This window comes from Actinia tenebrosa, unplaced genomic scaffold, assembly GCF_029948245.1.
Source record: "Actinia tenebrosa isolate PJP-AT-01 unplaced genomic scaffold, QUT_ActTen_1.0 PGA_scaffold5__44_contigs__length_20552954, whole genome shotgun sequence".
NCBI classification, from domain to species: Eukaryota; Metazoa; Cnidaria; class Anthozoa; order Actiniaria; family Actiniidae; genus Actinia; species Actinia tenebrosa.
In genome coordinates this window covers 19,841,848-19,863,241 of record NW_028292582.1, presented here as the reverse complement: position 1 = coordinate 19,863,241, position 21,394 = coordinate 19,841,848, and the positions used below count along the sequence as shown (strand labels likewise).

General features: G+C 39.1%; 2 protein-coding genes across 2 annotated transcripts in view; both read right to left on the bottom strand.

The window, feature by feature from the left end:
- The window catches only part of LOC116290237 (sperm-associated antigen 17), a 46,210-nt gene that overhangs the window by 2,615 nt on the left and 22,201 nt on the right, over window positions 1-21,394 (bottom strand). Inside the window, exons 12-22 of the mRNA XM_089038201.1 lie at window positions 12,965-13,421; window positions 8,883-9,675; window positions 7,965-8,271; window positions 7,162-7,506; window positions 5,784-6,123; window positions 4,876-5,340; window positions 4,213-4,347; window positions 3,222-3,475; window positions 2,171-2,312; window positions 1,531-1,728; window positions 203-790 (exon numbers count right to left, since the gene is read on the bottom strand). Coding sequence (XP_088894327.1) covers window positions 203-790; window positions 1,531-1,728; window positions 2,171-2,312; window positions 3,222-3,475; window positions 4,213-4,347; window positions 4,876-5,340; window positions 5,784-6,123; window positions 7,162-7,506; window positions 7,965-8,271; window positions 8,883-9,675; window positions 12,965-13,421 — 4,024 coding nt within the window. The remainder of the gene's footprint in view (window positions 1-202; window positions 791-1,530; window positions 1,729-2,170; window positions 2,313-3,221; window positions 3,476-4,212; window positions 4,348-4,875; window positions 5,341-5,783; window positions 6,124-7,161; window positions 7,507-7,964; window positions 8,272-8,882; window positions 9,676-12,964; window positions 13,422-21,394) is intronic.
- Window positions 17,957-20,358, bottom strand: LOC116290238 (beta-1,3-galactosyltransferase 5-like). Its single transcript, XM_031697245.2, has one exon. The coding sequence runs from the start codon at window positions 19,493-19,495 to the stop codon at window positions 18,338-18,340; it is 1,158 nt and encodes a 385-aa protein (XP_031553105.1). The 5' UTR covers window positions 19,496-20,358; the 3' UTR covers window positions 17,957-18,337.

Here is a 21,394-nt window from a genome sequence, read left to right as displayed (position 1 = left end):
ACCTCCCCACGAGGGTTAATCTAGAACCATTCTCTACATAACAATGGTATCGCAAGAATCAATCTCGCACCCAGAGCACCGAAAAACGTTTTTCTTTGCTGAACAACAGGAACGTAGGGTCTTGGTACGAGATTAGACAAGAATAATGAGTAACACGGAAAGAAGGAATCTTGAACATGATAGAAAATTGATTTATGCTTACGTGTGTCAGTGATCACTTCACTGTTTTCTGAGGAATTATTGCTCTGGGTTACTATCCCATCATGCTGTTCGTCATGGGTACTCTCAATCTCTCGTACAGATTCCAAGTTACTCCGCCATTGTTGTTGCTCCTCAAATACAGGCGACGCATCATTACTCGATTCCAGTTCCTCTCTCTGACCCTCGGCATGTTTTGGCGTTGGGTTACTGGGTCTTGGATTGGAAGGTTTAGACGCATGCGCAGGTGTTGGGTTGTTTGGTCTCAAGGGGGTAGGGGTGCCGTCGCCAGTAGCATGAGCAGGGGTGGGGTTAGTAGGTCGTAAGTTATTAGGAGATAAGGTATTGCCGTTAGCTGATGGTGAGCTCTCATTCTCGTTATTTGCCGAAGCGTTTGTCACTTGAGCGATCTCAGGGCTGCAAAATTCCTGTGTGAATTTCTGCTTTAATTCTTCGCCACCAGAGTCAGATCTTGATGTCTCTGATGCACTGCCTTCCCCTGGGGGTGGGTGACGGGTTTGTTCAGCCAGTCTCGATGTCAGGGTGTCCAGATCTGGAAGGTTGTCGTACGCGCGATGAAGAAATTCTTGACCTACAAAGTTAGACAAGCATAACGATCTCTTGAGATAATTTGGAAGGAATCCATTGTATTGTAACCTTTCGGTTTTAAGGAAGTAGTATAATATACTTCATTTAGCTCGCTATGTAATCTTCCTCTATGGTTACGCTGGCTTCGCATGTAATCAATTTAGTCGTTTTTTTTCAATTGTAACACCATATTCCCTGATGATGGATCTAAGATCCCGAAAGCTCGGAAAATAATCAATATATGTAGATGAAACAACAACTGAATATTTAAGTATAATATAATAATAAAGTATAATATAATAATAAAGTATAATATAATAATAATATAATTAATATATATATTAATTTATATAGCGCTTTATATCTGATACTGAAAAAAAAGCGTCTTGGGTAATCTGCAAGAGCTGCGCCTCTTTACATGAAACAGAAATAAGAAGGTTAGCGATAAAAAGAATGTCGCAGTAGTGGCAGCCATGCTTGATGACAGGAACAATACAATCGTTTTACATATGAAAAAGTTCAATTTCCGAGAGTAAAAGGATTCTATCCGTTCTGCCATCTAACCACAGGCAGCCCAAGCTGTATTATGGGCGTAGGCACGTGATGTTGCAAAATCCCTGTATCATGTTTTGCGCAGACAAGAGCAGGAGAACTCAGAAAAATTAACGGAAGGCATCAAATTGTACGGCGCCCAGCACAGGAATCGCACAAGAAGTTTACCAGTAAAAGATCTTAAACACAAACCTCGCGCAGTTTCAAAATAAGGCGGAACTTCATGATTTTTCAGAGCATTCTTCCCATACTCCAGTTCGGCCAGTTCAATCTTGTCTCGTTCCCATTCTGATCTCGATCTTTTCCAGCGGGGTGGTGGAGGACGGGGGACTGGAGCAGGTGTGATTGCATCCACATACTGTTGACCTACGGACTCTCCTTGAATTTTACCTGCAAAAAGGGGGAAGTGTAAAACAAAATGCCCGTCATGTGCTATCATCCAGAGAGTATTCAATTGCTTGGTATCAATCACCTGGATCTCAGGAATCTCAATATCAACCTACATTGATCATGACAGACAAACACTGCCCGTCATGTGCTATTAACCAGAGAGTATTCTATTGCTTAGTATCAATCAGCTGAATGAATCTCATTACCATTGAACAAACACTGCCCGTCATGTGTTTTCAATCAGAGAGTGTTCTATCGCTTGGTATCAATCAGCTGAGTGAATCTCATTACCAGCGAACAAACACTGCCCGTCATGTGTTTTCAATCAGAGAGTGTTTTATCGCATGGTATCAATCAGCTGAGTGAATCTCATTACCATCCAGCGAACAAACACTGCCCGTCATGTGCTATATACCATGCAGAGAGTATTTCACTGACCAACCTGACATAGAATCAATCACTTCTTTTATTCCGTCCTTGATTTCTGCCTTTTCTTCCCCTGGTTCCGGTTCTTTTTCTTCAGGATGGCTGTCTACATCTTTAGAGTCACTCTCTTCCTTGACTTCCTTTTCTGCTGCTGTCATCTGTTTAGTAAATTAGAAAAATGATTACATTTTTCACAATCACCATCCTTCTAAATATAGGGCTTTTAAATTGTGACGTATCTCCGGGTCTTATCACACAAAAGATCTCTAAAATCTTGCCACAACTAAGTCTTATTCCCAGGATTTATTCTCTACCCTTATCAATTAGATATATGAACAGAAAATCCTGCTATGAAGAAAAAAAACACAGAAAAATGTCTGTAGAAGTCAATTATCAATTTGGATCCGGAAGTCGTCACGTTGTCACGCAACGTTACGACCCCAAGAATGTCTGCCTATAGGACTTTACACAATAATACGCCGTCCAAGAAAAAGAGTGTGCGCTGCTAATGCCCTACCGATTTGGTGGGTTTGATTCCTTCACCTGCCTTCACGTGATTGAAATTGCTCGTTGGTTCTCTTCTGTGCTTCGAGGGTTTTTCTAGTTTCCTTCTCTCCGAATTCCCTGCTAGCAGAGTTTCTTCTCTTTCTCTCCCTTCTTTTAGGCGGGGAGGATGGAGACTCTGCCAATGTAGAGCGTTTCCTTTGATACACCGCCGTCCACAATCGTGAACGAACAAAACCAGTTTTAAAACCGGTTTTTAACCGGGTACAGGTAGTGCGCATGAGCAAATGTAACACACCGTGACAGCGTCGCTTAGTAACGCAACGCAGGCGCGACAAGTATGACGTCCTACGTTGGCAGAGTCTATTTTTCTCACTCCACCAAAACAAAAGCAAAATAACCTCTGCTGAGAGGGAACTCTCCGAAAAACTAACGCTTTCAAATTTCAAACAGGTCATGGAATGAGGGCCACAGGTTTGTTAGCCATAGGCTTCTAAATACTACCCTCGCAAAACAAGGACGATTTATATGTGAATCAAAAACGAAAGAAGTAAGCATCTTACCTTTAGGTCCAACTTCTCCGCGATGAGCTTCTCGCTTTCATCACGGGGGTCCTGTGGTAGAATAGCATCGAGTTTTTCCTGCCTTTTTGTCACATACTCGCTATACTCTTTCATACAAGTAACAATCTGTTGTCGCTGATCGTCCGTTAGACGCTTGTACTCGATCAGCTGACGGAATTCAAAGGCAGGTGGGCACGTGATTGGAGGAATTGATGGCTTATTTTTGATGATCGTACCAACATTGACACCGGCACCTGTTCGAAGTAAGATGTGCACAACGTTTAAAGATTATGCATTCTGATTGGTCGATTACTGTTATCAAATGATAGTAGTTTGAAGGGTGACGTCCGGTTGAATGAAGACAACTTCCGGTTCCTAAATGACAAACAGTTATGATTTTTCTTGAAATTTTGCTCGCGAATTTTGGTTTTATCTTCTTGCTTTTATTAAACATTTGGACCGAGAAATGCGCCAAAACTTCAAAGTTGTAAAGAGTATATCATAGTGTTGCACACGAAATATGTTGCCCTTCAATACTACCGATTACGTCTGAAGTCGCAAAGTATCTTACAAAGCTAAGATGATGAGGCCAGAATGACAAACAGTTTCTGGCTCTAGCTTAAAAAGGCGCACAAAACTTGCCTTTTGTAGAAATCTTAGCTCTGCTTTGCAAGGCTCTCTGGTCGCGGGGGAAGGGGGGGGGGGGGGGCAGGCAGTTCATCCACCTCCTCCTTCCCTCCCCCTCCCCCTCCCCCTAGAGCCAGCAACCAGGCGCTACCTTTGGATCAACATTGGTCTGACACAAAAAGGTACCAGTCAACGTATAATCTGCAACAGCTTTCTCAAAAGTATCTTGGATGCAAGATTAACAATCAAAATTCAAAACAAACGGCACAAAACTGTGTTTGCTTTTCCATTTTCATAATACCCTCACATCCAAGATACTTTTGAGAGGGATCTATCGCAAGTTTCAAGCAAAACAGGTTCTTACCAACATTGGTACCAAAAACTGGACCAGGACGTTTTTCGTGCCGGGCGGGGAAGGCAGTAAAATCTCGTTCACGGAGAGCGCCCGGTATGATGACATCCTCGATCTTCTGGAGAAACCATTCTTTGCTAATTCCGCCTGAGTAAAAAATACAAATTATGTTAGGAATGTTAGACAAGGTTTTGGGTTGCTATTATAACGTTCTTGTGGACTTTCGTTTAATCATGACTATTCTTGTCATCATCATCATCGTCATCATTATCATCACCATCATCTTCATCATCGCCATCATCACAATCATCATCAACATTATCATTATCACCACCACCATCAACATCATCATCATCTTCGTCATCATTATCATCACCATCATTATCATCATCATCACAGCCATTCTCGTTATTAACCCCAAGAACATTAGTGACAACATTTTAATTCTTTTTTTTCATTTTCCTATCATTACCATCATTACCATCCTTTATCATCAGTATCATCACCACTAACATTATCACCGTCATCTTAATTACATCTTCAACAACATCATCATCTTTATCATCCTGTACTACCACTACCACTACCATCATCATGTCATCATCATCATCATCAAAAATCATTTAATTTATAGATTGTAGATTATCAATAAAGTGCGAAGGTCACTAAACTCACCAGCATATGGCTTCAATATGGTAACACCAGTTGCTTCGTGATCTCCCTCAACAGGGGACCTCAAAACTGCAGTTGCAGGATCTTTTTCAGCCCGGGACAAAAACTCCCTGACGTCAGCATGACGCAGTAGTTCGGACCCAGAGCCATCCGAGTGAATGATAAAATAACGAGGCACCAAGGTTGTCTGAGGGACGGCTCGCTCAATATGAGTAGATTCAATTTTCTTTTCCGTGGTAGCACCATTATCGTCCTTTACCTCTTGTGGTTCTTTCTTATCAATAGACATTTTTCCATTCGAAGCGACACTAAAATGAGTTCCACGTATATCCTTCGTTTCACAACAGTTTTGCTGTGTGCTGCGCATGACATAAACGCCCGCTGGAATGTCTGTTGGTTGGTTCGTGGGCGCGGGTATTGATAAATCGATTTTGCCGGTTAGTTCGCGTGGAGCAAATGACACCACACCTGGAAAACACAAGAAATTAAAAACATATTATTATAGGGGTTAAGAACAAAAGGAGAAAGTTTCGCGGTGCTGATGAACAGTTTTTTGTGTCTTCTCAAGAGGGTCCAAAAAGGTAGTCCTTATCCCATTTACCAGTCCCCATTTCGACCAAATTCCATAGTGTCAGACACCACAGTGTCATCTTTTGCTCAAATCTCAATCCCATCCCCATTTTTGTTTGTTTCTCGCTTGTGAATCCCATTCCCAGTGCATAATAATTTTTTTTAAATACTGTAAACAATTTTACCAGCCCTAGCGACGACTGTGGTACAACAATCGTCGGAGGAAATAAGATGTTAGAATACCCGAAATTTTTAGACACCTTTAGTTTATTAAGAGGAAAATGTTTATATCATTGGCTAGAATCAACATTACATTTCGCCAATGGATACCCAAGGCATACCTGTAGCATCGATGTGAAGCTGTGATCCATCAACCCTCTCAACAGTCGTCACACCATTAGCCAATGTCTCCATATACACACCGTTACCAAACACAGTCCCGCACGATCCCTCGTGACAATTAAACGTCAAGGAAGCAAAACCAGGGCACTCGACTCGAACAAATTTTCCATTGATCGTTTTGTACAGGGCTTCTTCGCCCGTCTCGTTGTCGGGAACCTGGGTCTGAGTCTGTAGTTCTTGGTAGAATGTAGTGATTCGAGTTCCATCTGCGTGTTCTACGATCAGAGTTCCGTCAGGACGTTCAACGATTACTACGTTATCTTCGCGCGTGCGCAGAACCTGAAAATCAAATTATTCATAATTATGATCTTAAAGCCAGAGCCTGCGTTTCTGTTGGTCAGCACCTTTATTTTTTTCCTAGGTGCTTAAAATAAAGAATTTAGGCTGTAGAAATGACTAGCCTACGTTTCTAATGGTCAGCACCTTCCTTGGTACTGACGCGAATAACGTAGGATATTCGAGACGAGACCCGCAGACATATTAGTTATACAACGGTTTTGAGTGATATACCATGTAATATCCCATGAGGCACCTGTTTTTCTCGTATGACACGAGCCTTCAAGCAAATGTGTATGTGATAGTGATACTGAGTGAGATATTCCATGGTCCGAAAACACAATGGACTACTTCGACGATTCGGCGGCCATCTTGGATCGCAACGCATTATTGGGGGTCTAGGGAGGCAAACAAAGCTTTGTAACAGTAAGGACGTTGATTGATATTAACAGCTTATCACAAGAGAATACAGTAAATGATGAATAGACCGCCTTTCTCAAAAGTATCGTGGATCCGAGGCTGACATGAATATACGAATGAAACCACAATTTTTCTCGATGGAATTAGTGACATTTCTTTTGTATTTCCATGTTAGCCTCGCGTCCAAGACAATTTTAAGAAGGGTACATTGAGACGGCAAACGAAAGAAAACTATATATTTCCCATCATCTTCGTTTTGTCTTGCTCCCTGGTATGGTGGCCGCCGTATAGTCGAAGTAGCCATTATGACCTACTTTGAAAATCTGTAAAATCCCTAGGTTACGATAGATCAAGTAATAAATCATGATTATAAGGGAAGTAAGGTGTTGTATCCCTGCAATTTTCTTTTTTTCAATCTCAAGTATCAATCACGTGCTGATCACGTGTTATCATTACCTGTCTACCTGTTACCTGTTCGCGTTCTGATCACGTGTTATCATTACCTGTCCACCCATCATGTGCTGATCACGTGCTACTGATTACCTGTCCACAAATCACGTGTTGATCACGTGTTATAATTACCTGTCCACCAATCATGTGCTGATCACGTGTTATCATTACCTGTCCACTTTCCGGGCACGTGGCCAAGGAAAACAGCACCCCATCAAGTGACTCGACCTCTCCGTCTTCTTTAGTCCTGACCCTTGCCCCACCGATTCCCGTACTGACCCACTGTGCAACCTTCTCGGGTACATTCAAGGTAGGTACCGGGGGTTCCTCGCTGGACTTTTGAGAAGACGTTGCTCGTAGTCCCTTTTTAGTTGGCGATATTTCTGGTTGTTTAGGAACAATTGTGCTTGTTGGTTGGCTGGTCGGTCTGGATGACGTACTGGTCGTAGGGAATGATTGACAGCTGCTTATGCCTCCATCTGGGAAGAGGACTTGGACGAAGTCATCTTTCATGAACTGGTAAGAGAAAAATTAGGTTTGGAAAATGAGACAAGGTGATAAGAGAATACAAAATCATTCATGACCAGCATTACCAACATCTATCATCAATACTTCCACCATCTACCACCACCATGTATCACCACTACCATCATTATCATCGTCATCATTATTATCATCATCATTATTATCATCATCATCATCATCATCATCTTCATCAGCGGATTAAACATTTCCTCCCTTTTTTTCCTATTATTCGTGTCACATGCATTATCATCACCATTGTACTTATTACCATTATCACCACCATCACCACCATCACCACCACCACCACCACCACCACCATTACTATCACTATCACCACCATCACTATCACCACCACCATAACTATCAATGCAACCGTCTTCGTTGTCACTATTACCAACACCAACACCATCACAACCATCATCAGTGTAATTGCTTTAATCGTTACATACCTTAATGACAGTGCCATTGGTGAGAACAGTCCTAGATACTTCCTCCATAGCAGGTTTCTGCCTTGGCTTCTCACATTCCTGTTTCCCCAGGCCTTTAATAGGGTATCTCTGTCTCACAGCCACTCCTCCCTTGTCAAGAGCACTAAGATAGGTACCATCATTGAAATAATCCAGGTGGAGACCGTCAGGGCAAGTAATGAACAGATTCTGGAACGGTTTTTTGTTTTTCTCTTCTTCTTCGCGCTTCTTTGCTTCTTCCTCGAGTCGTGCTTTTTCTTCCTCTTGTTGCTGTTGAAGTTCTTCCATTCTAACAAATCAACAAAAAAGAAACAGTCGTAAATAATTTTATTGTGACTATCAATGGCTGGAAAAGATTCCCTTAACCAAAACCAACCGTGAATTTTATCGGAACCTGGAAAAAAAAAACAACCCAGGACTGATGAAAGACAAGGCACGGCTAACTCTCAGATTGAACCCTGAAACAAGCTCTGGGTTGATCAAAGTCAGAACGTGGCCAACTCACAGATCGAACCCTGGAAAAGCTTCTGGACAGATAGAACCCTTAAACAACAACTGTACTGATGAAAGTCAGGATGTGGCTAACTAAGCTCACAGATCAAATTGGAATTAGTTTGTTAGAATTGAGGCGAGAGAAAAACCAGAGGTCCTGGAGAAAACCCTAAGAGACCAAACAAACTCCACCCACAGGATGCTGATGCCAGGAATTGAAACCAAGACCCCAGGGGCGAGTGCAGTACTACCATGCTACCCTCGATTAACATTATGTTGCTTCAGCAATCAAGGAGCGTCTGGCCAAACCGACAAACACAACTACGAGTTTACATATGTTTCTGAAATTACGTTAAGTTATACTTCGAAGTGTAAAGCAGGCCTTGTTGTCAAATATTCCTAACCTACCGTTTTATTTCTTCGTCCATCTTTTTCCTAGATTTCGGCGACCCAGCTTTAGGCTGAGGACTTGGGGTCCCATGTGCGGCACCTCCACCCTCAGGGACTACAATACTGGATATCAGTTGCGCCTCTGTTTCCTTGAGCTCCTTACTAATAATGGACCCAGAGGGACCATATCCACTATGGGTCAGAATCATACCATCATTGAACTGGGCAACAAAGGAGCTGAAGTCACAAAATGGTTTTGGTCCCTTGTGGAACTTTTTGGAAAGTTCTTTTTGTTCTTTTTCGTTTCCTTCGATTTCGCTTTTTTCTATTCCCTCGTCGTCGTGTTTTTCTTTGCTTTCTTGGTTATTTTCTTCCTTGATTTTAATTCCTTCGGGTTCGGTATCTTCCTGGGGCAATATTTCACCCACAGGGTCCACGAAATGCAGCACGAATACGTTCCCATCCTTGAGCACCGAGACCCTTACGTTTTTAGCCCCTTGAACGTACGAATTCTTATCCACCCGAATTTGGCCCCCGTCTGAAGGGAACAAAGTAGTGAGGGACCCAGACGCGTGGATCAATTTGTCCCCTACGTTGTAGCCAATGAAATCGTAGTGTTCCTCAACGGAAGGTTCTATTGGTTGAGAAGATGTGTCTTCTTCGGTGTCGTCTTGGCAACTAGTACGGGACTTGGATCGACCTCCTTTTTTGTCGTGTTTGCTGGAGGAGCTCTTGACGGATAAGGAACCTTTAGCCGAAGATGTGCGTCCTGATTTAGGTCGACTTGTTGACGAACCTTCTCTTTTTTTGTCTATGAGTTAAAATTAGAAAGCGTAGCGTTAACAAATCTATTCTGAAGTTTCTAAAAAGGGAACAAATGTATAACAACACAGTGAGTCTAAAAAGGAAATATTTTCAATGATTATGGTCATCCATGACGATCATCACTATTTCCACAATCATCATCATCACCCTCGCCATCATCTTTATTATTATCACTATCATCATCATCACCCTCGTCATCATCTTTATTATTATCACTATCATCATCATCACCCTCGTCATCATCTTTATTATTATCACTATCATCATCATCACCCTCGTCATCATCTTTATTATTATCACTATCATCATCATCACCCTCGTCATCATAACCATCATCATCACCCTCGTCATCATCACCCTCGTCATCATCACCCTCGTCATCATCTTTATTATTATCACTATCATCATCATCACCCTCGTCATCATCTTTATTATTATCATCATCGCCATCATCATCATAACCATCATCATCAGCCTCGTCATCATCTTCATTATCATCATCGCCATCATCATCATCATCATAACCATCATCATCACCCTCGTCATCATCTTCATTATTATCATCATCGCCATCATCATAACCATCATCATCACCCTCGTCATCATCTTCATTATTATCATCATCAAGTTTGTGATTGTCTTCATTGTCATCACAATCATTACCAGCACACCACTTTAATCATTAGTATCATAACCGTCATCATTACCATTTCATCACTGCCATCGTCATCATCATTTACGTTATCATGATCATCATTTACGTTACATGATCATCATTTACGTTACATGATCATCATTTACGTTACATGATCATCATTTACGTTACATGATCATCATTTACGTTACATGATCATCATTTACGTTACATGATCATCATTTACGTTACATGATCATCATTTACGTTACATGATCATCATTTACGTTACATGATCATCATTTACGTTACGTGATCATCATTTACGTTACATGATCATCATTTACGTTACATGATCATCATTTACGTTACATGATCATCATTTACGTTACATGATCATCATTTACGTTACATGATCATCATTTACGTTACATGATCATCATTTACGTTACATGATCAGTCATTTACGTTACTTGATCATCATTTACGTTACATGATCATCATTTACTTTACATGATCATCATTTACGTTACATGATCATTTACGTTACATGATCATCATTTACGTTACATGATCATTTACGTTACATGATCATCATTTACGTTACATGATCATCATTTACGTTACATGATCATCATTTACGTTACATGATCATCATTTACGTTACATGATCATCATTTACGTTACATGATCATCATTTACGTTACATGATCATCATTTACGTTACATGATCATCATTTACGTTACATGATCATCATTTACGTTACATGATCATCATTTACGTTACATGATCATCATTTACGTTACATGATCATCATTTACGTTACATGATCATCATTTACGTTACATGATCATCATTTACGTTACATGATCATCATTTACGTTACATGATCATCATTTACGTTACATGATCATCATTTACGTTACATGATCATCATTTACGTTACATGATCATCATTTACGTTACATGATCATCATTTACGTTACATGATCATCATTTACGTTACATGATCATCATTACGTTACATGATATCATTACGTTACATGATCATCATTTACGTTACATGATCATCATTTACGTTACATGACATGATCATCATTTACGTTACATGATCATCATTTACGTTACATGATCATCATTTACGTTACATGATCATCATTTACGTTACCTGATCATCATTTACGTTACATGATCATCATTTACGTTACATGATCATCATTTACGTTACATGATCATCATTTACGTTACATGATCATCATTTACGTTACATGATCATCATTTACGTTACATGATCATCATTTACGTTACATGATCATCATTTACGTTACATGATCATCATTTACGTTACATGATCATCATTTACGTTACATGATCATCATTTACGTTACATGATCATCATTTACGTTACATGATCATCATTTACGTTACATGATCATCATTTACGTTACATGATCATCATTTACGTTACATGATCATCATTTACGTTACATGATCATCATTTACGTTACATGATCATCATTTACGTTACATGATCATCATTTACGTTACATGATCATCATTTACGTTACATGATCATCATTTACGTTACATGATCATCATTTACGTTAACTGATCATCATTTACGTTACATGATCATCATTTACGTTATTACGTTACATGATCATCATTTACGTTACATGATCATCATTTACGTTACATGATCATCATTTACGTTACATGATCATCATTACGTTACATGATCATCATTACGTTACATGATCATCATTTACGTTACATGATCATCATTTACGTTACATGATCATCATTTACGTTACATGATCATCATTTACGTTACATGATCATCATTTACGTTACATGATCATCATTTACGTTACATGATCATCATTTACGTTACATGATCATCATTTACGTTACATGATCATCATTTACGTTACATGATCATCATTTACGTTACATGATCATCATTTACGTTACATGATCATCATTTACGTTACATGATCATCATTTACGTTACATGATCATCATTTACGTTACATGATCATCATTTACGTTACATGATCATCATTTACGTTACATGATCATCATTTACGTTACGTGATCATCATTTACGTTACATGATCATCATTTACGTTACATGATCATCATTTACGTTACATGATCATCACTTACGTTACATGATCATCATTTACGTTACATGATCATCATTTACGTTACATGATCATCATTTACGTTACGTGATCATCATTTGCGTTACATGATCATCATTTACGTTACATGATTATCACTTACGTTACATGATCATCATTTACGTTACATGATCATCATTTACGTTACATGATCATCACTTACGTTACATGATCATCATTTACGTTACATGATCATCATTTACGTTACATGATCATCATTTACGTTACATGATCATCATTTACGTTACATGATCATCATTTACGTTACATGATCATCACTTACGTTACATGATCATCATTTACCGAAAAGCGGTTGGCTCATTCTCGAGCAATGTGATTGGTGTGGTGTATCGCTTGCCGTGTCACGTCCGTGTTCATGCGTCACGTCCATGTTCATGCCGTGACTTTTCACAATCATACGAAAACTGCTCTAAAAATATCCGTGACAACTTACCTTTTTTCTCAGGAGACTCATCCTTTCCACCTCTAGACTTGGCACTACGTCGACCAGGCGACCTACTGCTGCGTGCACTCTTCTTCCCTTTTCCTTTCTTATTCTTCTCTTCCTCTTCCGCCTTCAAGGCGTTCACCTCAGACCTCGTCATCAATCCATACCTGCTCCCTTCCTTCAAAGTGGGAGGGGGTTCTTCCACGACTATAGGAGGAGGAGTAGGGGTCCTTGCGGCTTCTATTTTGATTCGCTCTTGCTCGTCAACCCAAGATTGGATAGAAGAGGTGACGTGATCGAGGTAGTTACGGAAGCCAACGTTAGAGTGAAGTTTGGTCTGCCAAGAGGTCTGACTTTTGGCTTGAAGGCCCAAAGGGTTATGGAATGCTACCAGTAAGGAATGGTCTCGCTTGTGGTAGTAGGTGTCTACATATGGCAAGATGTATCGTGTCTCTTCTAGTAACTAAACGATAAAAAGAGCGAACACGTTAGGACTTGAACAAATAAACCTAACACTCAGTGGCGGTAAATGATTATCATAATCAAGTTTTTGATAATGACAGTTGTTGATGCTTGGCATAGAATACGCTCAATACGAAGGCAAGGTGTGCAACGATATCGAATAAGCCTGAAGCGAGATAACGTTTTATCCTCGACTCTACACCATAATAGTTTTTAAAATTCTTTCATATTGAAATTTTTGATTCCTTAGAGATTACAGGAACAATAGTCATAATTAAAGAACAAGAGTGATGTGAAAAGGATTATGGTCTAGAGACGGGGGTAAAACGTCATCTCGCTTCAGCCTTATTAACCCAGTAAATGAGCGTTCATCCCGAGTCTTTCCTGTAGCTCAATGGTTAGAGCATCCGACCGGCATCTCGCTATGGAAGGTCTATTCCTATCAGTTTCCCTTTCAGCTAGTGACAAATGACAAATTATTCTATAGCTTTTTAACCTATTCTCATCGATATCGAATTCGATTTAAAAATTATAGCTAAATAAAGGCGTTTCCAATTAAGTCGAACTGACCAGTCCGAGCGCCCAATCCTCAATTGGTACACGTCAGTTCTATACAACTAGTTGACCGAGTTATAAGAACTATTATTATATAGTTAGGACAGTACGCGCGCGCTGATTGGTCGAAAACTGTGCTTTATTAGTGAATGGAAGTAGATATCAGGGTTCGTGCTACATTTTCGTTACAAAATTAAAGGACTTTTTAAGCACTTTTCAAGCAGAAAAAATAGATTTTCAAGGACAAAGTTTTTTGTATTAGAACGTGGTTTAAACATTGATTCAATGTTACAGTGCAGGACAGTACAGCTAATTCAGCCGGAACCACGTCCACCAATAAAAAAACGATCATGACACGCAACCAACCAGTAAACAAGCGCCCAGAAACTCTTCAATCAATTTTAATCGTTATTTATTTCAAAAGGAAAGTTAGAAATAACATTAAGTTTCCATTAAATTCAAGGAGTATTCCAGGAGTTTTGGCCTTTTCCCCCTATTTTCAAGGGCTTTTCAAGCGCCCTTAAAAACGTGTTTTCAATTCAAGGGCTGTTCAAGGATTTCAAGGAGTAGAACGAACCCTGAGATATGAAATGGGCGTTCTGCATCACGGGCCCCGTCGGGCTACCCCTGGCTCGTAGGGGGAGGGGGTGTTCCACATCATTGAGCTCTGGAACCGCTCCGGAGCAAAAGGGGGCTATTTTTTTACCTCCTGCGGATTCGGCCGGATGACGTCATGATTTATTTTGATCATCGTTCGTCTGTATTTTATATTAACGAAGTAGTTCACTATCGACATGATGAAAAATAATTCCCTCATTATGTTTAATTTGCGTGACAGTTCGATTTGTTATTCCTAATTTATGCTATGTCTCTAGATTGTTGTTGTTGTTTTTTCATTATCTTCTCATCCGCCTGATTGCCAGTTGGATTCGCCTGAATGCAACTGTCGCTGCGATATGCAAATGATGAATAAACGTCTTGCATCATGACAAATTTGATTATATTACATTTATTTCGATCTCGTATTTGTGAGAAATGTTTGACAATATTTTAGTTATACTCGAAATTTTCTAAGTCGCCCAAAATCGTAAATTATGACCTCGATTCTGCAGTTTGCGGTGGCTCTGGTCGGGTAGAAGATCATGCAGACAATGATTATCATAAGACGTGAATTTGTTCAACTTACTTTATTGTTCATCATATTATGTGTAACATATTGTCGAGATTCGCTGAATGCAGTAAATATTGACTCAAGTTTCTTTATTTCGACAGTTCAATTTAATAATGTACCGCGAACTCGCTAAATCCTTCCCATCAACCACAGCGTGAAATCGATAAGACAAGAGAAGCGACTGGGTACGAGTCTGATAAATATTATGAATTTCTCTCCCGCACTGGCCACAGGTAGCCCAAGCTTGGTTTCTGTGGTGTCCTGTTATAAGGAAATGTATGGAGATTCTTCAAAAATTTCAATAAAATCATTGAAATGTGAAATAAAGCCTCGAAATTTTACCCGATCATTGAGCAATAGCACTTCTTTTGAACTGCGTGGTTATTTTTTGAATTTAGCCCGTTTTAAGATTTTTTCCCCCACCAGTAAGAAGTTCTTACTGGTGGGGGGGAAAAAATCTTAAAACGGGCTAAATTCAAAAAATAACCACGCAGTTCAAAAGAAGTGCTATTGCTCAATGATCGGGTAAAATTTCGAGGCTTTATTTCACGTTTCAATGATTTTATTGAAATTTCTGATGAATCTCCATACATTTCCTTATAACATGACACTTCAGAAACCAAGCTTGGGCTACCTGTGCACTGGCTACAACAGAGTCCAGAAAAGATTACAGTCACAGAAAATAATACTTTATAACTACAAAGGACTGCAGAAAAGCACAATAGATCCCTTGCACTAAATCCCTACCTGGGAGTCAAAATAAATGAACGTTACAAAATCATAAAGGATTTCAGTCCTTTAAAGACAAGTGAATCTTATATTTTGACCCCGATTGAGCTGCTTTGACGTCAGCGCCATGCATCTCGCTACTCCTTAAACCCAGACTCATTTTCTTAGGATTAGCTTTGTTTATGAGTCAGATACCACTAAAAGTGCACGGGATTCTGTACATTACATTTGACTATTGCAAACGAATAGCATGATGGCGTCGTTTGACTCCCACTACCAAGATGCTTCGCGAATTTTCCTTATTATTTAAATTTGTATTCCCTCATGAGAATAGTGATATCGTTAAAGTTCTTGTTAGATTTTAAGCTATGAAGCTCCGTTCGAGCGCCACCAAAGTCGAGTACCCATTGATTTTGCTTTACAATTCTCTGTGCCAAAATGAAAACAGCATTTAGGCGAATTTCTTGGCCTCAAGGAGCAGGCAACAACGCACGGTCTTGGGAGTTTTCACTTAAAGCTCTACCGGCTTTCAAAAGTGCCAGGAAAGATCGAAAACTATGCCATCAATTGATGGTTTTCAATCATTCCTAAGAGAATTAAATAACAAGAGATATGGCCACCATGTTGGAAGATATAACAAAAGAATTCATTGATAATTCTTTTGTTAAAGTCCTCCAACATGGCCGACGTGAAAACCATCAATAGTGATTGCATCAGCAAAAGCTATGTCTATACCAATAACATTTGTCAACGACAATAGAGTGGCAGTTTTAATTAAATACTGGGCAAATTGACGAATATGAATTTGACTCAGATGAAGAGACACGCGCTGAAGACGATGAGGTGACCGTTAAACCAGCTTGCGTGACCCGTTCAGACAGGGGTGTACGAGCATTCCTACGAATGGATTTATGATCATGTTCATAAACGAATAACAAAAGATTCCTCTATATTTTCTTACAATTTAAGGTTCAGTCTTTCCACAATTAAAGCCATAGTTGAGGTTTTTATTGGCTCTAGCCATTGTTTAACAGTTCTTTTATTTTCTCCTATGAAAATTATGTTTGCCTAGTTTCACCTTTTTTAACAGACTAAAACATTGTTTTACGTTTTGGGACATTTCACTGCAAAATTCCAGCATGCCAAGCGATATATCGTGAAAAAAGTCTGCAAATAAATATCTCTAAAATGTCTTGCGATGTCTTGCCAAAACAATACCAGCCAGCCAACAAGACTAACCAGCATACAGAACAACAGATGTAGATGGTGAGACCAGCCAGCCAACAAGACCAGCCAGCCAACAAGACCAACCAGCATACAGAACAACAGTTTTACTACCATATGTAGATGGTGTATCCCAAACTTTGCGAAGATGCCTTCAAGACCATGGTATTCGCACTATTTTCAGATCCGAAACAACTCTGCTGAAACAGCTGTTAACTGATGCTGGGACCCTCCCCCCCATTCAGACCCTGATCAAACAGTGCAAATCTTATCAGCTATTGTGTATAAATTTGGATGGAAAGTCTTGGGCAAAAAAAAAAAAAAAAAGTTATGACGCCGCTTGAAAATTCGATCCAAAATTTGAAGCATAAAACGTCGCGCTGTAGAAACATTACCATTGAATGGATTGCCTTGAAGTCTTGACATATCTATTTTCAAGTATTGTTGATGACCACTTACAAAAAATCAGCATTAAATCTTAAAAACTCATTGAATTCATTTTTTAAAATTAATTGACGTTTTAAACCTCAAATAGAGTAAACACCCGCACAAAAGAACTTAAAATTTAACAACCTGTTAGCCTAAAATTATCCAATCATGATCCATTTTTATAAGAACCTATTTAGACTAAGATTTGAAACAGGTTCTTAATTTTAAAAATGAACCTTAAAGATCTCCAGGAAAATATGAAACACTTGACTCTCTATTAATAATAATTGTTTTTTGTAGTCTATGAAAACTTTGTAAATCGTCATAACATTAGGGTCATGCAGCTCGTACCATAAGTTGTTGTGTCTCTGATGCTATCTCTGCACTTGTAATACAGCCATTTGTCCAAAACAATTCAAACTCAAATCTTAAATCTTAATATGCTTTAGATTAATTACTTTAAATGGGTCATACAAGGCCTATTTTTACATTGATTTTATCTTCCATATAAAAATAAGAACCTACTAAGAACCTAATTATCCTACAAATTAAAGCACCCGTTATATAAGAACCTGTTTAGGCTAACTTGGAAAAACCTAGGTTCTTATGTGCGGGTGTTTACTGTATGGGAGTTTTGCTAATCACATTTGCTCCAAGTTTTTTCTTCAAACTTCCTAAGTGAAATTTTTACATCTCGTCCTATCCAAATTTTGGAGAAAAAGTTTTTTAAATCGAGGTGTACGTTTACGAGTGAATTTGCAATGTGTGACTTCAACTAAAATAGTAAATATGTTATATATAATTTTCTACTAATGTTCAATAGTTGAACTATAACATACACTCTGCCATAGTTTAGTGATCCATCTAAATACTGTAGCTCCAAAAAGCCTTCCTATCAATAGACAGAAAATCACTACAGCAGCAATAGCAAAGAGTTTTGCATTTTGTGACACTAAGCACTTAAGCCGTATATATTTTCCTAATTTCATTTCTTTAGTATAAAAGTTGTGGTATTTCATCATCGTGAAAGCATCTATCATGTGTCCCATCGTCGTAGAGGTAATAAGATCGCAAGCTGATCTTGGTCTGATGTACTCCGTGTGATATCGAAGGTCAAAACCAGGCAACGTTTTAGCTTCGATTCCTAATTCACTAGCGACTACACCCAAGTAAGTATCATCCGTGTGAAAGGGCTTTCGACCGAATTTTGTATAATTAAAAAACTGTGGAAGAATGTCAGTGGAAAGTACATGGAAAGCTCCATGACAGAACGGCGGCCAGTACTCTTTTTCATATTGACTTTTCGAAATAAACCATTTGTTCCTTGGGTCGCGGACAGTCTTAAAGCCCACGCTGACATATCCTCCATAAAACCTGTTAGGAGCGCCAGCTCGTTCTAGCCACCGTAAAAGCCTTGGAACTCGAGCATAAACATCATCATCTGTCTTCAATACATACCTGCATGAAGGGAATCTCGTGGTTACCCAGTAGTGAGACATAAATGTCTTTAATACAACGCTTTCATAATTGTCTGTGAAATTCCCAATGATTACATCGTTGTTTCGCGATGCTTCTTGTAGATTCATTTCATGTTCAGTTTTGTTTTCACTTATCGCCAAAACGAAAAATACTTTCCAAATCTTGTTCCTAGTGTACTCCAACGAGCTTCCCCATGTTTCTCGTATAGCTTTTCTCAGCCCACGATATTTGTGCCCTGTGGCAGCAGAATTCACTGCGACTGCCAGATAGATGTTCCTGTCTGGGAAACTGATATTAGGTTCAACAAAAGGCAGATGCAGAGAAAATTCTGGCCATACGACGTTTGAGGGACTAGTAGGAGGTGGAGGAGGTAGTCTTTGATTGTAATATATGATTGTAATAGTGCAAAACAACACCACAGTAAGGACTCGGATCTTTCTGAAATTCTTGCACAACCAATTAGGAAGGAGCTTGAAAATCACCACCATTGCTGACCACCTTGAAATCAATGCAAGGCTTCGAAATGACTCAATGAACACGCCGCAAGAAGACCAAATTGGAGGAAAATACTGAAATCTCGCAGTGTTGTGTTCTGAGAGGTACAGCGAAACCCCTCTATACCGGACCCTCAGTATACCGGAATTCTCTATAAACCGAACAAACGTTTTGGTCCGGAAATTTTTCCCATATATCTTTTGTAAAATAAACCTCAGTAAACCGGAACCTCTCTATTCCGTAAACCGGACGATAATTTCGGTACCAAACGCTATTTTGACAATGGGATTCAACCCCGCTAATCCGGATTAACGTACCTTTGTCTGAGCTATTCTAATCGAAAACAAAAGTGAGATTAACACTGCCAGCGTTGTCTTGGCGTGAACCGGAATTTTATTGTGTGAGAAAGATTAGACCTTTTATGTATAAGACATATGTCTCATGTCTGGTTTTGACCCACTTTCGGAAGTTCGTGATAGAATTTAATGAGCTCAGGAAACAAAAGCCATTGTTTAGCGAGTAAATTAAATAATGGTATATCAACGTCTTTATCTCTTATCGCCTACCCGAGTGAGACAAAGGATATATTATATAGTAATGATGAAAAGGTAAATTATACACCGTGCAAAGATGAAAAAACTTACTGACGTTTCGGACGCTAGTCCTTCGTCGGAGTAAAAGAGAAAGAAGTGGTAGAAAGGAGTGTATATATGATAGAATAAGACAAAAGAAACCAATGAGAGCAAGGTAGGCAAGGAAACAAAAAACAAACAATCAAAAGACAAAAGAAAAGGTTAGTTGAAAATAAAGCGTTCATTAATCCCGTTGGGACTAAGAGTGCCCAATAGGTGAATAAGCCGCTTTATTTTCAACTAACCTTTTCTTTTGTTTTTGATTGTTTGTTTTTTGTTTCCTTGCCTACCTTGCTCTCATTGGTTTCTTTTGTCTTATTCTATCATATATACACTCCTTTCTACCACTTCTTTCTCTTTTACTCCGACGAAGGACTAGCGTCCGAAACGTCAGTAAGTTTTTTCATCTTTTCACGGTGTATAATTTACCTTTTCATCATTACTGTTTCATTAGAAACACCGACGCAGCTCACACTAGTTTTTAGCTAGTTATATCTTTTTATTGATATATTATATAGATATCGATGACATATGAAGGTAGTCATAACAACAGTGATATCTTCACATGTGACGGATATGATATCTTCACATGTGACGGATATGATATCTTCACATGTGACGGATATGATATCTTCACATGTGACGGATATGATATCTTCACATGTGACGGATATGATATCTTCACATGTGACGGATATGATATCTTCACATGTGACGGATATGATATCTTCACATGTGACGGATATGATATCTTCACATGTGACGGATATGATATCTTCACATGTGACGGATATGATATCTTCTCATGTGACGGATATGATATCTTCACATGTGACGGATATGATATCTTCACATGTGGACGGATATGAGATCTTCACATGTGACGGATATGAAATCTTCACATGTGACGGATATGATATCTTCACATGTGACGGATATGATATCTTCACATGTGACGGATATGATATCTTCACATGTGACGGATATGATATCTTCACATGTGACGGATATGATATCTTCACATGTGACGGATATGATATCTTCACATGTGACGGATATGATATCTTCACATGTGACGGATATGATATCTTCACATGTGACGGATATGATATCTTCATCATGTGACGGATATGATATCTTCACATGTGACGGATATGATATCTTCATCATGTGACGGATATGATATCTTCACATGTGACGGATATGATATCTTCACATGTGACGGATATGATATCTTCACATGTGACGGATATGATATCT